At 34.5% G+C, this 19685-nt stretch overlaps 1 protein-coding gene across 10 annotated transcripts in view; it reads left to right on the top strand.

Moving 5' to 3' along the window:
* The window catches only part of LOC114331044 (probable phospholipid-transporting ATPase IA), a 231133-nt gene extending 211484 nt beyond the window's left edge, over positions 1-19649 (top strand). For all 10 annotated transcript variants that reach the window (XM_028280509.2, XM_028280514.2, XM_028280511.2 and 7 more), the window contains one exon: positions 7903-19649. In XM_028280509.2, coding sequence (XP_028136310.1) covers positions 7903-8000 — 98 coding nt within the window. In that variant the 3' untranslated portion in view covers positions 8001-19649. The remainder of the gene's footprint in view (positions 1-7902) is intronic.
* The last annotated feature ends 36 nt before the right edge of the window (positions 19650-19685 follow it).

Below are 19685 nucleotides of genomic sequence, written 5' to 3'. Positions count from 1 at the left end.
CAAACAGAAAAGGTCTTTAGTGACTTTTCTCTAAAAATGATAGTTTTTGACATATAAGCGAATAAAAATTGAAAAATTGCGAAATCGGCCATTTTTAGTCCTCAAAAACTATGTGAAAAACTGAAAATTTGAAGGTTGCCAAGGTAGGTAGATATTCTTTAAACATCGATTGATGAAATCCCTAAGAGTTTTTTGCAATACAATATTCAAAACTTCTTTGTTTTTTATTTGCTAATCAAGCGTGCGCGACACTATTTTCCACCGACAGTATGGTGCAAATGAAAGGAATAAATTCATTATTTCGTAAACCGGCGACTTTAAGGAAAAATCCCGAAACAGGTCGATTTTTATTTTTAAGTTATGATATTGTGGCATATATGATATACTAGTGACGTCATCCATCTGGACGTGATGACGTAATCGATGATTTTTTTAAATGAGAATAGGGGTTGTGTGCTAGCTCATTTGAAAGGTTCTTCAATTCTCTATTCAGTAATATAAACATTTACATAATTATTTATACAGGGTGTCCAAAAAAATTTTATTAAATTAAATTATTTGACAAAAAAAGAAGTAGAAGGACACCGTGTATAAATAATTATGTAAATGTTTACATTACTGAATAGAGAATTGAAGAACCTTTCAAATGAGCTACCACACGATCCCTATTCTCATTTAAAAAAATCATCGATTACGTCATCACGCCCAGACGGATGACGTCACTAGTATACCATATATGCCACAATATCATAACTTAAAAATAAAAATCGACATGTTTCGGGATTTTTCCTTAAAGTCGCCGGTTTACGAAATAACGAATTTATTCCTTTCATTTGCACCATACTGTCGGTGGAAAATAGTGTCGAGCACGCTTGATTGGCAATTAAAAAAAATAGGAGTTTTGAATATTGTATTGCAAAAAACTCTTCGGGATTTTATCAACCGATGTTTAAAGAATATCTACCTACCTTGGCAACATTAAAATTTTCACTTTTTCACATAGTTTTTGAGGGTTAAAAATGGCCGATTTCGCAATTTTTAATCGCTTATATGTCAAAAACTATCATTTTTAGAGAAAAGTCACTAAAGACCTTTTCTGTTTGGAATGATCCAAAAAACCTAAAAAAACTTTTTCCATGCAAAAAAAAAATAATTTTAGGAAAAAAACAAAAAAAAAAACGTTTAAAAAATGTTTGACCACCTTTTGGTCCTGGCAACATGCAAATTTGTTAAAAGGAGTCCTTTTTGAGTAAGATTGTGCAAAAAATCTGAATTAGAATATTTTTCCTAGCGGATGCGCAGTGGCTTTCTGGACTAGTACAACTTTTCTCGGAAATGAATATTTTTAAAGTTATAATCAAAAAACGAAGAAAGAAATCGAAATTTTCCTTAATTTTTTGACATTTTGATTATTTAAACAATGTTCCGGACCTTTTTGAGTGGGAGGATAACTCAAATATTATTATATGAGTTATTTTCAAACAATTTCTGCAAAAAAATATGAGTTACCTCTCAACGTCCAAATGTACTAATATTTTTACACATGCGCCCTGGTCTATTATATTTTTGCAAAACTTTGGAATGTGTTTAACTCGTAGAACAATTTTAACTTTTGTTTTCAATACAAATTTGATTCTCTACAAAAAGAATCTCATGACTTTTGATGTAAAATAATTATGGAAGCCGGAGTTGTTTCCTATTGCCCTTTTGATGATTACCTGGTTAGACCAGGGCATAAATACAGCATCTAGCAAGTTGCAACTTTTTGCATTATGTTTAGGATGATGTCAAGAAAAAAGTCTGCTCTAATGCATAGTTGCATTTTAACATGCATAAAATTCATCAGAAAGTGCATAAACATGTTAAAAAAGGGGTGTATTAAGGGGTGGATTTTGTTACTCTGGAGTTTTTGGGATCGCTGAAAACGAATACGCCATCAGCACCGATCACCGCAGCACCTGGTGCCTAGGTTCACTACTAAGATACAAAACAGATTACTCGAGGTTTTTGAGGTTGCTAAACAAGGATACGCCTACCCCCGGAGCACCTGGTGCCCAAAAACCATGAAAACTCCAGAAGATAACATGCCTTAGCCGTGATCGTGGTCACCAGATGCTCCGGGGGTCTGTTCTGATGACGTATTTGAATTCAGCATCCCTAATCCTTCCTCTGTCATTTTTTTGTACCAATTTAGTACCTCAATCACTCTAAACTCCAAAAGATGACGTGACCTTAGGCACCAGGTGCTCCGTGTGTCGTTCTTATGGCATAATTGTTTTCAACAACCCCAAAAATCCTCCGAGATATCTGTTTGCGCCAATTTAATGCCAAGAACCCTCAAAACTCCAGAAAATGGCGTGTCTTAGCAGTGACACTGGGCAGCAGGTGCTCCGGGCGTAGCTTCTGATGGCTTATTCGTGTTAAGCGACCCCAAAAACCCCCCGAGTGACAAAATCTGGTGCGTATTTGACATGCTTATGCTTTTTGGGTGCATTTTATGCACTTAAAATGCATTTATGCATTTCCACCCATTTTTTATAGTAGGCTTTTTTCCTGACATCATCCTGGACACAATGCAAAAAGTTTTAGGTCTCTACGTGCTGTATTCAAACGTGCTGTCTAGGTATATACCGGGTGGTGAATTGGAAAACGGGCCATAGGAAACTCAATGTAAAATTCTAAATTGTTGAATTTCTGCGTCCCTAATTATTTTACATTAAAAGTCATGAGAAACTATTTATAGAGGATTAAAATCTGTATTAAAAACAAAAGTTAAAATTGTTCTACGACTTCAAACAGATTCCAAAATTTTGAAAAATTGAATACATTTGCCATACCTAAGTAAGTGCGTAAAAGTAAGGCCACACGTTACTATTTCTGACAGTACGCAAACTATTGACTGAATAAAACATCTTTATTATTACTACTTTCTCCTCTATTTCGACTTCATTGTTTTTTAAACAATAAAAACGATAAAATAAAATTACTGACAGTTCAAAATATTGTTAATATTTATAATAATTTCATTGTGACCGAAGGCAACCTTATACACATTTTTGCACTATGTGTGGCCTAAATTTGGCAAATACTTTGATAAAATTTATTATATTTTACAAAATTTTGGAATGTGTTTAATTCGTAGAACAATTGTAACAATTGTTTTCAATAAAGATTTCAATCCTCTACAAATAGTTTGTCATGTCTTTTGATGTAGAATAATTAAGGAAGCAGGAATTCAACAGTTTAGAATTTTACATTGAGTTTCCTATGGCCCGTTTTCCAATTCACCACCCTGTATAATATAAATATATCCTATAATAAAACTTTAGGGTATGAATCTTTTTGAAGAGCTTTTTTGTAAACCTGTATGATATAATTTCAATGAAACAAATAAAGGTACACAGACTGTAAGCCAAGCCGCACACCAAAGAAACATGAATCGAAAAACATGAAACATGAAACGAAAAACATGTTTCATGAAAAGAAAACACTGCTAAACAAATCTCAAAGTCCGCCTACCAATGAAACGAGTGTGATTCATGCTCATGACACATTTTTATTTTCGGCGAGTTTCATAAATGGCCGGACATATATTTGTTTAGCAGTGGTTTATTTCCATGAAACGTAATTTACGTTTCATGTTTCTTTGATGTGCGGCCTGCCTAAGACCTACGCAAAACCTTAGCTTAACAAGAATCCACTAACTATTTGGGTTTAATTTGGTTTAATTTTTAATTCTTATTAACGAAATAGTAGAACCAACAAAGAAAAGATGGATATTATGGTATTAGTAGTGGAATTTAACGATATAATAACATTATGTAGTTTTTAACTCACTAAGAAAGTTTTTTAAGAAGTATCATAATCTTGTTGCTCTGTTGTTTGTCATGTTTTATCTGATGAGGATTTACGATGATCAATAACGAAGTTATTCCTGGTCATTTATAAGCAAGGTCTTTAATTTTGTACTTTTTTGTTTGGTTAAGATTGTTACGAAAAAATAACTATCGTTAACGTACATGCATCCGCTGAAGATAAAGATTTAGAAATCAAAACAGAGTTCTACGAAAAGCTAGGCACCCTTATATAGGTCTGGATCCCGCATAAGAAAAAAAAAAGTTGATTAATAGCAAGCTGAAAATTTGTTACTAGTTTAACGGTGTCTAGTCGGACAAACTTTGATATATGGGAACACTGGAACAGGGGAAGTTTTAATGGTGGAGCAGGTTAAAAATCTGGAACGTCAGACTACGAAAACGTCAGATGTATTTTGTCGGACAGAACTTCCAATTGATTTGTTGCCCTTTCATTAAACTCTCATGCAAAAATCAGACTGGTATTTATCACCAAATGCGCATTTTAATGAGTGGAACACAAAGAACATGTCAAATGACAGGAATCATGTTGGTTAGTAATAGCAGTCTGATTTTTGCATGAGAGTTTAATGAAAGGGTAACAAATCAATTGGAAGTTCTGTCGGACAAAATATATCTGACGTTTTCGTAGTCTGACGTTTCAAATTTTTAACCTGTTCCACCATTAAAACTTCCCCTGTTCCAGTGTTCCCATATATCAAAGTTTGTCCGACTAGACACCGTTAAGCTATTAACAAATTTTCAGCTTGCTATTAATCAACTTTTTTTTCTTATGCGGGATCCATACCTAATAGCAAATATACATAAATATCTACTATATAAAAATAATTATTGGAAATATGAATAGGAAAGTCGGAAAAGAAGAAGAGAAAAAACAAAAAAAAACATGACAAGCAACGAAACACATTATGTCCCTTAATAGCTTTATGAAGATTTCTGCATATGTTTTGAGTCAATGGACCCATCGTTGTTAAATAGTCGTTTAAGCCTACTTTAAAAGCATTTTCCACTCCAAATGTGGTAAGTATAAAATACGTTTCTTCGTCCAACGTCCCACCCAGTTTATTCTGTGTGAACTCCGATTCAGTAGAGTTTCCCTCGCACAGTATGAGGTCGGGACGGTTTGAGTACATACATATGGATAACTGATTTTCATATATCACAAGCAATTGTGTTGTGTAACGAAAATACCTCACTTGGTGTCAAATCAGGGCGGAATGGTGGATGATTTCTTTGACGATTAATATATTTCTTATCGCAGTTTACTGGATTTAGTTTGTTCTCAATCTTATTAAATAATCTGTCGAAAGTGTAGCTTCGCTTAGCTATATTTTCCCAGTTCGCGGGATCATTCCATTGTCTTCTTAGTCCTCTGTTATGTGTCATTTTTTTCACATGGTCAACTCTTCATTTGATGATGTCGGATATATTGTAGTCCCTTGTTGTTGATTTAATTATATAGGGTGTCCCAAAAGTAGCGGAACGGTCGAATATTTCTCGAAATAAACATGGTATCGAAAAACTGAAAAATACGTGTTCAATAATTTTCAAAAATCTATTGAGTGACAAAAAACACGACCCCCCATACCACCCACTTGAGGTGGGGCGAGGGCTAACTTTGAAATCTTAAATGGAGACCCCAAGTTTTTATTTAATTTTTTTATTTCTTATGCAAAATTAAGTAACTTTTATTCGAAACATTTTTTTGAACTATGGATAGATGGCGCTGTAATCGAAAAAAATCATTTATCCTAATGTCATAGGTAAATAATAGACACGGTCTACTATCTCGAGAAATACACTTCCAAAGAAAAAACAAAAAATACGTATTTAATATTTTTCAAAAAACTATCGAATGGCACTAAACACGACTCCCCACTCCACAACCTGGAGGTGGGGTGGGGGGTAACTCTAAAACCTTAAATAGCAACCCCCATTTTTTATTGCAGATTTGGATTTGTCATGAAAAATTAAGCAACATTTGTTCGAAACAATTTTTAGAATGGTTGATAGATGGCGCTAATAAAAGTCTTTTTCCAATTATAGCGCCATCTATCAATAATTCTAAAAAATGTTGCTCAATTTTTCATGATTAATCCAAATCTGCAATAAAAAATATAGGTTGCCATTTAACATTTTAAAGTTAACCCCCACCCCATCTGTAGGGGGTTGTGTAGAGGGTCATGTTTGGTGTTATTCGATAGGTTTGTGAAAAATATTAAACACATATTTTATAATATCTCGAGATATTAGAGTGTTTTATAATTTACCTATGGTATTACAATAAATTGTGTTTTCCGATTATAGCGCCATCTATCCACCTTTCTAAAAATGTCTCAAATAAAAGTTGCTTACTTTTACATAAGGAATCAAAATCTGCAATAAAAACTGGTTTTTTCTATTTAAGATTTTAAAGTTACCCCCACCCCAAATCTAGCGAGTGGAGTGGGGGATTGCGTTTGGTGTGATTGGATAGATTTTTAAAAATTATTGAAAACGTATTTTTCAGTTTTTCGCTCCGGTGTTTAGTTCGAGAAATATTCGACCGTTCCGCTACTTTTGGGACACGCTGTATATTAGTTTCCAACACTGATCTCTACATTTTTTTCTGGACGTATATTAAGTTGTTTGTCTACCCTTTAAAAGGTTGTTTGTTGTTTAAGTATATTTCTTCACTTTTCCAAATTATAAGAGAGGCATAGTGAAAAAAAATGTTGACAATCACCTCACTCCACAACAAAGAGGACCCAGCAAACAGAACACAAGGAAGAGGACTTCAATGTGTGACAGCATTCTGACACAATAAGGCATAAAACATTGCTGCACAAATTGTACGACTCTCAATGATCACCATCAGGGTCGTGGATTCTTTGCTGCAAAACGTGTTATCGTTCTCGTGCTGGAGGGCAAAGTAAGTAGATGGGGAAATCAAAAGAACGGGCTTCCACAAGGAAGTGTTTTAGCTCCAATGCAACGAAAGTGACTGATATCCAGGAAAATATTCTTTGGAACACAATATTTTTCTCTTCCCTAGGTTCAATGGATCGGAAAATCCCTAGACTTGGAAACGTGGGAAAACGTGGAAAACTATGAATAGGATAAGAAAAGGGGTCACTCCAGTAAAATAGAACATGGAAAAGTGGGGAAAATCGATCAAGATATTAAGATGATTGGGTACCTCAGCATCACGGTGCTACATCACTTAACACATTGCGTTCCGCGTCGCTCAGACGCTCAGACTATATATGAGATATACAGATATTTTGCCAGGGGCCACGTCGCTCATTTTTTGATATACACGTATGACTTACTTTCATTGCCGTGGATATCAATGGCCCCTGAGACTATTATCCCGATTAAAGCGTGGCACGCCATGTGTCAAAGGATGTCGACTTTACCAAGCTTTCTGCGCCATTCTGATCTGTTACTTACTTGAATTTTCCAATTGGCGACACCGATTTTCTCAGCTCTTGTGTTACCCCATCTATCCACCTCAACTTTGGATTGCCCTCTCTTATTGCCCTCTGCAGATGTAAGCTGCCCGAGTTACATATCCTGCTCACAGCAGACGGTTTCGTTTGATTATAGTGGTAATATATTTTCTACCAAACTTACACCTGTAGATATTCTACAGTTATATACTACAGGCACATTCCGTTTTCACAGAACGCTCCTAATATATTGCGTAGTACTTTTCTTTCAAAAATAGATGAGAGAGGATTGGTCTGTTTTGGTTAGGGTCCATGCCTCCGATCCATATGTGAGACCGGAGACGGGGTATCCATAGATGAGACAATGGTACCACCTTCAGTTTTATAAGAAAAATAACTTGCGTTGAAAGAACTACTTTACTCAAGTAGTTTAGTACAAGTAGCCTAAGTTTACTTAGTCAATCTTAGTATCCTTCATGATGAAAATCATACGTAACCAATTAACAGTTTATACAAGTTGGTGCCATGACTCAAAACATACGCAACTTACCCCTTAATTCACCTTCCCTTTTCTAATATATTTTGTATTTTGACAGATGGTTTCGCTTTTTCCCAAGAAGAAGGAGGAGCAGTATCGCAATCAGCCGTTATAAGAGCCTACAACACCAACATCCCGAAGCCTGACGGAATGTAGAAGAACGTCAGCAGGGAGAGTCTCGAAAGTACTTATATCCCTTTCGGATCAAAGTGTAAATCTGACAGATAAAACAGAAAATTTTATTGCTCGGTCCAACCCGATCTTCTGTGTCTCGCTTTCAACGTGATGGACAGAAGACTCGGTTGTTCCGGATTATTTTTTTACGAAAATTCTAACAGTTATGTAAAATGCATAATGTGTGTTTAAAAGGTAACATTTTTAACGTTAGAGTAGCTTGAATTGGTTTTTATAGTACCAACGGAAGAGGCGAGTGGAAAAAGAGGCTGTGCCCAAACTAAACTTACTCTATATATGCCTCTAAATATTTTAGAGGCCATACAGTAGCTCGAACTGTAGACAAGTGCCATATTGTTTCTTCTTTCGCTCGCTTCTTCAACGTTTGTGTATAATTTTTGCACATATAGGAATCTTATTACTACTTGTTATGTTACGGTATTTTCGTAAAAATTTACAACTATTTTTGGACATTAACTCTTCTAGAGTTATAGTCACTAATTTGTATTGATATAGAAGTTATATTTTGACATGTTTAGGAATCTGTTGACGAGAATACATGTATAGACGTTTGATAAAATAGATAATTGATCACCTAACCTAATATAACCTCCAAATTTTTGTGAAATTCAACCTGGAACCATAGACATATAATATCTAGACTGCACGCTGCTATCTTAAAATGGGTGACGATAGAGATAAATTAGCCTATTAGGTGGGAAGTCTCTTTCTAATCGACGGGGTTTATCCAATGACGTTGGGTTTGTCGATCACGTCACTTTCCCACTGTCGCCGATTGGATGAACTCCTCCGATTAGAAAGAGACTTCCTACATAATAGGCTCATTCATCTCTGTCGCAATCGTCACCCATTTTAATAGATATTATATGTCTATGCCTGGAACCACATCACGTTATGCCACTCTGCAAGACGCTGTTGATGGTGTGTTGTAATGATGCTATGGAAACTAGAAGTTCGTTAGTAAGAAATCTAAATTGGAACACAAAGCTGATGATGAAAACTGAATGATCGAGCAATTGTAAAGAAATCCAACGATAACGGTAGTATTCGCCAAGAATCTGCTTATGGTGAATGTTTATAAAGAATTCATGGATTCGACCGTTACTTGATGGAAGTTCATTTTATCTAACAATAAAACACTGAAAACGTTTGTTTTCTATACTTCCACAAAATTTATTATAACTATGTGACTACAGCTGTTTCGGCAGAGTGCCTTTCTCAAGTGATTTAGTTTACTATGGGTTTGCCTTTTTAAAGTCTTTAACTGAAGAGTTTGAGGAGTGGGAAGCTGTTTGTCTCGAGTTGGTCATTCAGAATTATATCTGTATTTTTTAATTTAATAATTTCCATAGATTCTAATAAAGATAGCTCAAGGCCTTTATTTTGAATATGCAAAACTTGAAACTCTTCATTAAAAGAATGATTATGATCTAGAAGGTGAAGTGCGTATGTAGAAGTGTATGTTTTTCTATTGTTGAAAGCCCTTTTGTGTTCTGCTATCCGTTTGTCAAAAGTTCTGCCAGTTTGACCGATGTAAGTTTTCGGACAGTCACCACAAGTTAGTTTCTAGACACCACTCTGTAGTCGTTTTCTCTTTCGGCTCTTATTGTTCTTAATATATTTGCTTAAGTTGTTGTTAGTTCTGAAAGCTGGTGTTATTCCTTTCTTTTTTATGTATCTGGTTATTTTTGTTGTTATTTTACAGTAAACAATGGCTATAACGAACAAACAGTTAATAAAATTTTAAACCAAAAACTCCATAAGAAACCCCTGAAATTAGTCTATCCACCACCACAGAATGAACCCAGTACCTTCTGCTCTATCACATATACTGGCAAGATAACAACAAAAATAACCAGATACATAAAAAAGAAAGGAATAACACCAGCTTTCAGAACTAACAACAACTTAAGCAAATATATTAAGAACAATAAGAGCCGAAAGAGAAAACAACTACAAAGTGGTGTTTACAAACTAATTTGTGGTGACTGTCCGAAAACTTACATCGGCCAAACTGGCAGAACCTTTGACAAACGGATAGCAGAGCACAAAAGGGCTTTCAACAATAGAAAAACAGACACTTCTACATACGCACTTCACCTTCTACATCATAATCATTCTTTTAATGAAGAGTTTCAAATTTTGCATATTCAAAATAAAGGCCTTAAGCTATCTTTATTAGAATCTATGGAAATTCATAAATTAAAAATTACAGATATAATTCTGAATGACCAACTCGAGACAAACAGCTCCCCACTCCTCAACCTCTTCAGTTAAAGACTTTAAAAAGGCAAACCCATAAATCATTTGAGAAAGGCACTCTGCCGAAATAGCTGTAGTCACATAGTTATAATAAATTTTGTGGAAGTATAGAAAAGAAACGTTTTCAGTGTTTTATTGTTAGATTTATAAAGAAAACAAAAATGATAAACAAAACTTCCGCGGGAAATCGAAGATTAGAAGTGGCACGTACCTAGTCGATCAGTGTCAAAATAGAATATACATTATTCAGTCAACAGATTTTTAACAGTATTTACAAGAACTGAAATTGATTTGGTTGGTGATTTTTCTTTCTAGATTTAGGACACTACTTTACCAACGAATCGGGTGTCTTATGAAGGTGACGATGCAGCTTATACATTACACAAATCTGTTTAATTGCCCCTCTTCTTTCAGATCATTCAGGGCAAAATCGAAAGAAAACGCTGGGTTTGAAGAAAACAATTGTCTTGGCTGCTTAACATTAGACAATGGACAGGTCGAACGGCCGAGGAATTGTTTAATATAGCTACCGACCGAGAAACATTTCATCAGCTTGTTAATACGACTATACGACGGTAGCCAACGCTTGAAAACAAACACGGCACACAAAGAAGAAGAAAAATAAAAAAGCGTCAGGTTAAACAAATAAGATTTGGTATAATAATAGTATTTTCACTATTAGAACTAACAATGTTTTCTAACCCTCTAACCTAAAATCTAGACAGTAAGTTGCAAAATTGAAATGGAGATTTGCCTGACACAATATGAGATAAAAAGAAGACCGATGGAACAAAATTCTTATAAATTGGAGACCGTGGGAATATAAACGAAGCAGAGGAAAGCCCCAAATGAGTGGGCTCTAGGTGGATGACTGTAGCGATAAGCAGAGAAGAATGGAAAAGGATTGAGGATGCCTATGTCCAAAGATGGACCCAAGAAGGCTAATTATATAGACAGAACCTAAAATCAAACCTTTTTAATACCACTTCATTTTTGGATATATTATGACATCACTTATTGTCACCAACCAAGTAATTTCAGCAATGTTTGTTTTATATTGTCCACTATAACGAAATTATCTTGATCTAATTTAATAAGTCTAAAAATGTAAATATTAATTTTAGTTATGTTTTACATATACCATCCATTGTTAAGTTTGAATTTTTTTAATTTTAATATTATATTGATGTAATTTTTATATATAATTGTTGATACAGATGTTGGAATTTATGTTGATAGTTTATTTCTCATTAGGGGGAAGATTTTTCTGGAATTTATAAAATAGATTGCGATTATTTTTTATTAATTATTGTTATTCCAAGCTGTCTAATGATTTTTTCACATAAAAACATCTTTTTAACATATACAGGGTGTTTCATTAATAATTGTCCATATAGTAACTGGAGAAACCTTAGCACAAAATACGAAGATTTAACCTAAAACACTTAAATAAAATGTGGTTCCTTACTGAGTTACAGGGTGTTTTATCTAAAAATTTAAAAACTATTTTTACTCAGCATTTTAAAATTATTTGACGTATCCTTTTTATAATTGGCAGAAAGTATAGGTACTGTACAGACTGCTAAATTATGTTAAACAAACGTTTCTGGCTATTACCAGCGGCGTACGACGGGGGAAAGTGAAAGGTTGACCCTTTCCAAATTCTACGCCACTGGCGGAATTGCTATTTTAGTTCAATTTTTGGATTCGCCAATACTTTCTATGAAAATAATATACTCTTCATTCGTAACGATAAAGTCATTAATTTTCGAGATCTTTGAAGTTAAAAATGAAACCACAGGGTTATTTTGATTAATGTGTTGTGTAGCTTCATTTTTAATTTCAAATATCTCGAAAACTAATCATTTTATCGTTACGAATGAAGAGTATATTATTTACATAAAAAGTACACTAAAATAGCAATTTCGTCAGTGGCGTAGAATTTGGGAAGGGTCAACCAGACTTTATCCCCTGTCGTACGCCTCTGTTAGTAGCTAGAAACGTTTATTTATCTTAATTTAGTAGGATTACACTTTCTGCTAAGTATGATAAGGATACGCCAAATAGTTATAAAGTGCTGGGTAAAAATAATTTTTAAATTTTAATCACCTGAATCATAATATCATAAATTAATCAAAATAACTGTGCCGTTTCATATTTAACTTCAAATATCTCGAAAACTAATGACTTTATCGTTACCAATGAGGAGTATATTATTTACGTAGAAAATATTGGAGAATCTAAAAATTGTACTAAATGAGTAATTCCTCCAGTGGCGTAGAATTTGAGAAGGGTCAACCATTCACTATCCCCTGTCGCACGCCTCTGGTAGTAGCTAGAAACGTTTGTTTATCATAATTTAGTAGGGTCTATAGTAGTCGCACTTTCTGCCAAGTATGAAAAGGATACGTTGAATAGTGTTAAAATGTTCAGCAAAAATACTTTTTAAATTTTTAGATAAAACACCCTGTAACTCAGTAAGGAACCACATTTTATTCAAGTGTTTTAGGTTAAATCTTCGTATTTTGTGCTAAGGTTTCTCCACTTACTATATGGACAATAATTAATGAAACACCCTGTATGTGGGGGATATGCCATAGAAAAGTCACTTTTTATATTACTGGACAGTTTTCCTTAGTGTGTTTACTGTCGTTAACATTTGCCTATTGTAAAATTTACAGATTACAAATTAAATGGATGTTTATTAAAAAAAAATTAAGAATGAGTTTATATTTCTTTATATAACAGGTAGCTTTACAGGGGTAAAATATTCTGTTTTGCGATAATGACGCGACCTGTGTGGGTGTCATAAATGCCAGTATCTCTACCATAAATTGGCTCTTAACACAGGGAAGTTCGTTAAGGGGGGCCCGAAATAAAATCTATCCTTAAAAATACTCGAAATTGTCAGATTAAGATAAGGTAAGTTAAGCACATGCAAAAGAGTGTGTATTTAAAAAATCTGAAAATTTATACGGAAATGGGTGAGTCACAAAGTTTCATAAGAAAAAAGCGAATATTTCGCGAAATGAACGTCAGATCGAAAAACTAAAAGATACGTGTTCAATATTTTTCAGAAATCTATCAAATGGTACCTACTAAACATAACCCTCCACGGAGAGGGGTGTGGGTAAATTTAAAATTTTAAATAGAAACCCCGCGATATTTTATAAAATTAACATCAGATCGAAAAACTGCAAAATACACTTTCAAATCGAATGGTACCAAACACGACCCCCACGGAGGTAGGGTGGGGGGTTACTTTAAAATCTTAAATGGGACCCCAAATTTTTATTGCAGATTTGGATTCTTTAGCAAATTGCTTCAATTGCTATTGGATTATAGCAAACAACAGTCTGTTGTTCTATAGTTAGTTAGTTTTGGACCAGCAAAATTTTGTCTAAGTATACGAGGAGAAACAAAAATAGAAAAAAAAGTATGTTGATATTTCAACAGAAAGTTTATTTTATCGATTCCAGAACTTTCTGCCCACTTATTGTAACTCGGTGTGTCAAATAACTACAATCTACAGTCACTCGTTTTAGACTTACAATAGATTAAAATCACTTAAATTAACGTGCCTTTTCGTATTTAGTTCTGTAGTTTAGCTGCTCCATAGGGCGACATAATTGTTTAGTTGAATTGTCGCCAGAGTGAACTTCAAAACTATTTTCTTATTCCTGCATTCTAAACTCACCGACTACTTTTTTACATCTTTAGATTTTGTGAAAATTTCATGTTGATAATGACCTATTTGTAGTCCAGATTTAAGTCCAAGTGATTTTTTTGGGCGAAGCTACGAAAATGACTAGGAAAGATTATATTTTTTGATATTTCACGGCTATTTCTATGAGAATCTCCTGAGTTGTTTGAATCTTGAAGATTATTACTAAACATTGAAAATTCATAAAATTTTAGAGATGTACCGATGAGTAATTACAAATTATCCAGCATTTACTTACACCGTTATATTTAAGTATTCAAAAAAAGTGATACAAGCTTTTTTTGGAACAATAAACATGTTTTCTTCATGTTACCAATTCTTGTTATATTTTGTTATCTTTTTATATTTGGTGCTTGATGTAATGCTTTAAAATAAATCATATTATTATGACAACTTAATGCTTAGAATGTGTCTCTGATAACATTTTGATTTAGAATTTTAATTTAATCTTCAGGAATAATTTTTTGGTAACGATTCAGTCAAAATTCAGTTTTTAATAAAAAATTATCAGTTCTTAAATGAATTTTGTTAATACAAAATTTACAAAAGAAATAATAAATATAGAAATAAAATACTTGAAGGTTTTTAATACAATTATCGAAAATTCACATCATTTCTCCGATTGTGTCTGGTCACAGGGTCGCCGCATCAGTTTTTATTCCAGCTACGCTGATTCTAAAACTAAGGTGAAGTAAAATATCGAGCTTACAATTGAATCAAAGAACACAATAAATCAAGATCACTGGAAAACAACGATGATAGTTATTTTTAGTACTTTTTGGTCATGTTTCTGTTTAAATTTTGTTCCCATACAAGTACTTGTACAACTCAGCTTCAAATTTTACGGTTTTGATACAATTGTCCAAGATTCTGGTTGTTTCTATGACTGTTTTTTGGTGCAAGGCTGTCGCATCATTTCTTACTATAACTTCGTTGATTTTACGACGTACATGAAGTGAAATTGAGATGAGAAACAATTTTACAATGAATTGAAAGAAGAAAACGAATCAGGATCACTGTAAAAGAACGATGGTAGTTATTTTTAATACTTTTTGGACATATTTATGTTTAAATTTGGCTTTCATATAACTAGTTGTACAACGAAGTATCAAAAATTAATCAGGATCACTATAAATGAATCAGTTCGTTAGTTCAGTGGACTGGAGGACTTACTTCGATGCTGTACATAATTGTATATACGATGTACTTACGACAATGTACATTTGATGCACACAAAAAATTATATCGAAAAAAAAAGTATTGGGACGGCTGGGATATGAACTCGGATTACCTTATCACAAGTTTAGTGTCGTAACCGCTAGATCATTTGGGCAATAATGTGACAAAGGCGACCATTTATAACGCTTAACGTGTAATCGAGATTACATATAAGTTGATATATTTAATTTATAAAAAAGTTATGAAAAACTCCTGATACAAGAATAAAAAACCGCTAAACGCTGTAAAAATGAGTGGCGCACACAATATTCCAGCTAGAAAAGAGCTGATGTGAATATTACGTGGCGCAAAAATACATTTTTTATTTTAATAGAAAATAAAATTCTAGTTTTATTTTGAAATTTTTTTCTTATTTGCTAAATTTGAAGTAAACGCGCCACAAAAGAGCCTCAAAATGCAAACTGTATCAAAGTTACTCTTTTGTGGCGCAGTTTTACTGCAAATTTAGCAAATATTATGGAATTATCTTTCAAAATAAAACTAGAATTTTATTTTCCATTAAAATGAAAATAGGGGAGAGTAGGGTAAAGTGGAATAGCTAAACGTTGAAATTAAATAAATTTTACAATTTTCGAAATGGAATTTTGTAAATAACATATCTTATTACAGTAATGTTTAAGATCAATATATCGAAATATAAATTAAATGGAGACAATAAATTTTTTGTAATGCGAGGGTTTGTCAGGCATTGTCTTTTTTTCACTTTGCCCCGCATGGTTGGGTAAAGTGAAATAGTCTAGAGTACGATTTGAAATCGGCCTAGCTTCTTACTTGGTGCTTCTTCCTAAATTTTTTTTCGGATTTAATCCTCCGATTTAACATAGCAACAGATAATCCGTGTTGCATAGCAGCTTGATTTTGGCAAAGGATGCCCGTTCGCAAAGATCTGATTACAGATGTCATTGACTCCACAGACTATTGTTGTTAGGTCGTTTTTCGTTTATATTTTCGCATATTACACCTGGAAATACAGATATTCCTTGTTAATGGTGGCAATCAAGTATAATTACATGTGGGACAAAGTGAAACGATATTTCACTTTGCCCCATCTATTATAGTCGGAGAGATAGAAGCGGATTTTGTGCGTGATAAGTAATATGGAAAAACTATACGGGGATATGTTGAATTAGTTGTGTACATGACTTTCACCAACGGCCGGAAACCAGAGTTGGGGCCGAGGGTAGTTATAAGGGGTCAAAGTCGCGGATTTTATTATTTTTTTTATGACGCTCATGATCGAGATAGTGCACCAAAATTTGGGAATAAGTAAGTCATGACGTAACTAAGTAAAACCTCTAGGGGCGGAACGCTGCGTGGCTGACAAAGGGGTGGGGGTAGGGGTGAACATAAAAAATATAAAGGGTTTTTTGCGACGTTCGTGATTGAGATAGTGGACCAAAATTTGGGAATAAGCAGATCATGGCATTACTAAGTAAAATCCCCAGAGCCGGAAACCAGAGTTGGGGATGAGGGTAGTTATAAGGGGTCAAAATCGCAGTTTTTATTATATTTTTTGTGACGCTCATGATCGAGAGAGTGCACCAAATTTTGGGAATAAGTAGGTCATGACGTAACTAAGTAAAATCTCCAGGGGTGGTACGCTGCGTGGCCGACAAAGGGGTGAGGCAGGGGTGAATAGAAAAAATATAAGGGGTTTTCTTTGCGACGTTCGTGATTGAGGGAGTACACCAAAATTTGGGAATAAGTAGACCATGACATAACTAAGTAAAATGCTCAGAGCCGGAAACCAGAGTTGGGCATGAGGGTAGTTATAAGTGGTCAAAATCGCCGTTTTTATTATTTTTTTTGTGACGCTCATGATCGAGATGTGCACCAAAATTTGGGAATAAGTAGGTCATGAGGTAACTAAGTACAATCTCCAGGGGTGGAACGCTGCGTGGCCGATAAAGGGGTGGGGGTAGGTGTGAATATAAAAAATATAAGGGGTTTTTTGCGACGTGCTAGATTGAGATAGTGCACCAAAATTTGGGAATAAGTAGACCATGACTTAGCTAAGTAAAAGCCTCAGAGCCGGAAACCAGAATTGGGGATAAGGGTAGTTTTAAGGGGTCAAAGTCGCAGTGTGTATTATTTTTTGTGACCCGGCACAACATTTGTCCCCCACGCAGTGTTCCGCCCCTGGAGATTTTACTTAGTAATGTCATGATCTACTTATTCCCAAATTTTGGTGCACTATCTCGATCACGAACGGCAAAAAAACCCCATATATTTTTATACTCACCCCTGCCTACCACCCCTTTGTACCCCAAGCAGCGTTCCGCCCCTGAAGATTTTACTTAGTTAAGTCAAAACCTACTTACTCCCAAATTTTAGTGCAGTATCTCCATCATGAGCGCCACAAAAAAAAATAATAAAAACCGCGAATTTTACCCCTGATAACTACCCTCGTCCGCCACTCTGATTTCCGCGTCTGGGGATATTACTTAGTTATGTCATGGTCTACTAATTCCCAAATTTTGGTGCACTATCTCAATCACGAACGTCGCAAAAAACCCCTTACACTTTTTTATATTCACCCCTGCCCCACCCCTTTGTCAGCCACGCAGCGTTCCACTCCTGGAGATTTTACTTAGTTACGTCATGACCTACTAATTCCCAAGTTTTGGCGCGCTATCTCGATCATGAGCGTCACAAAAAAAATAATAAAAAATAGAATTTTGACCCCTTATAACTACCTTCCTTCCCGACTCTGGTTTCCGGCTCTGGGGATTTTAATTATTTATGTCATGGTCTACTTATACCCAAATTTTAGTGCACTATCTCAATCACGAACGTCGCAAAAAGCCCCTTATATTTTTTATATTCACTCCTACCCCCACCCCTTTGTCGGCCACGCAGCGTTGAGCCCCTAGAGATTTTACTTAGGTACGTCATGACCTACTTATTCCCAAATTTCGGTGAACTATCTCGATCATGAGCGTCATAAAAAAAATAATAAAATCCGCGACTTTGACCCCTTATAACTACCCTCGGCCCCAACTCTGGTTTCCGGCCGTTGGTGAAAGTCGTGTACACAACTAAATCAACATATCCCCGTATAGTTTTTCCATATTACTTATCACGCACAAAATCCGCTCCCAGCTCTTAGACTATTAACATTTCACATTACCCCAAATGGATTTAAAAGCAAACATGTCAAGTAAAAATTTTTTCCACCTACCTCTACCGAAAGTATACTTTTCCGGACCTGATTGTAGGGAGCAAAGTTGTACTTTTCCTCCCTAGGGAGGAAAAGTAAAAATGACGTCATGGTATTTCATTCATGGTATAATATCTATTTTCTATTACGAAGTATCTATACATTTTAACGTTTATTTATAAAACATCCTGTATTTTGCAGAATGGTAAAAAACAGTAAATTGTTATTTTGATTTAACAATGTTTACATTAATAATTTGACTTATATTTGACAGTTGACAGTTATATTGTACCTACTTGTTGTTTTAGTTCTAATAAATTTTGTTGGTTAGTTACATAAATAAATTAAGTAAAAATGAAAAAATGACTTGTTATTTGAGGAAGGTGGAAAACCCATATGTATAACATGGGAGTAAAGTGCCTTTTCCTCCCTTGAATGATTACTGCCCCCCGCTACGCGTCGGGCAGTAAACTTCATTCTCGGGAGGAAAAGTAACACTTTCCTCCCTTGTTATACAAATAGCTATTAACCCTATCCTAACAATCTATATTTTATATAAAAGAATGTTAAGTATGATTGCTTTTGTGTGTTGCTTTCAGAAATATGTTTAGTTAAATAATATAAAAGAATTATCAATTACACACACCTACAGATTTTACAAACAATCGCCCAAGAATGTATAAACAGTGATATTTTCAATAATATCGACAAACGACCGGTAAAAAATGGCCGATAAGCGCGTACCTACTACTTCTAAACCTCGATTGGATTGTAAACAGTGATGACTTCGTTTGCGGAAGAATTTGAAAACGAGCTATTTCGCTTTACCCCACTATTTCACTTTACCCTTCCCTCCCCTACATTTTTGCGTTACGTAATATTCATATCAGCTCATTTGTAGCTGGAATATTGTGTGCGTCACTCATTTTTACGGCATTTAGCGGTTTTTGATTCTTGTATATTATGCAAAAACCTTTAAACCTTCTGGTTGTCCACCACACTTTCGGTTATTGAACGTACATGATTAATCCTAGTACCAAAATCATTGTCCAAAGTATCCTTGTAAAGAATTTTAAATCTGTTATCGATCAACACCAAATGGTAGATGTATTACGAATGTTTTGTTTTTTTTTCTATCTAATATGAACACCATTTTTAACAAAACTGATTATTGATTTTTATATATGATAAACTGGATATTTAAAATAAATGTTGTAAAATAACAGTCTTTTATTTAATGCCTTTTCAAATATTTCAGCGG

Source organism: Diabrotica virgifera, chromosome 8 (genome assembly GCF_917563875.1).
Source record: "Diabrotica virgifera virgifera chromosome 8, PGI_DIABVI_V3a".
Classification (NCBI taxonomy): Eukaryota; Metazoa; Arthropoda; class Insecta; order Coleoptera; family Chrysomelidae; genus Diabrotica; species Diabrotica virgifera.
Note: the sequence above shows the minus strand (reverse complement) of the source record. Positions and strands in the feature narration are given on the sequence as shown.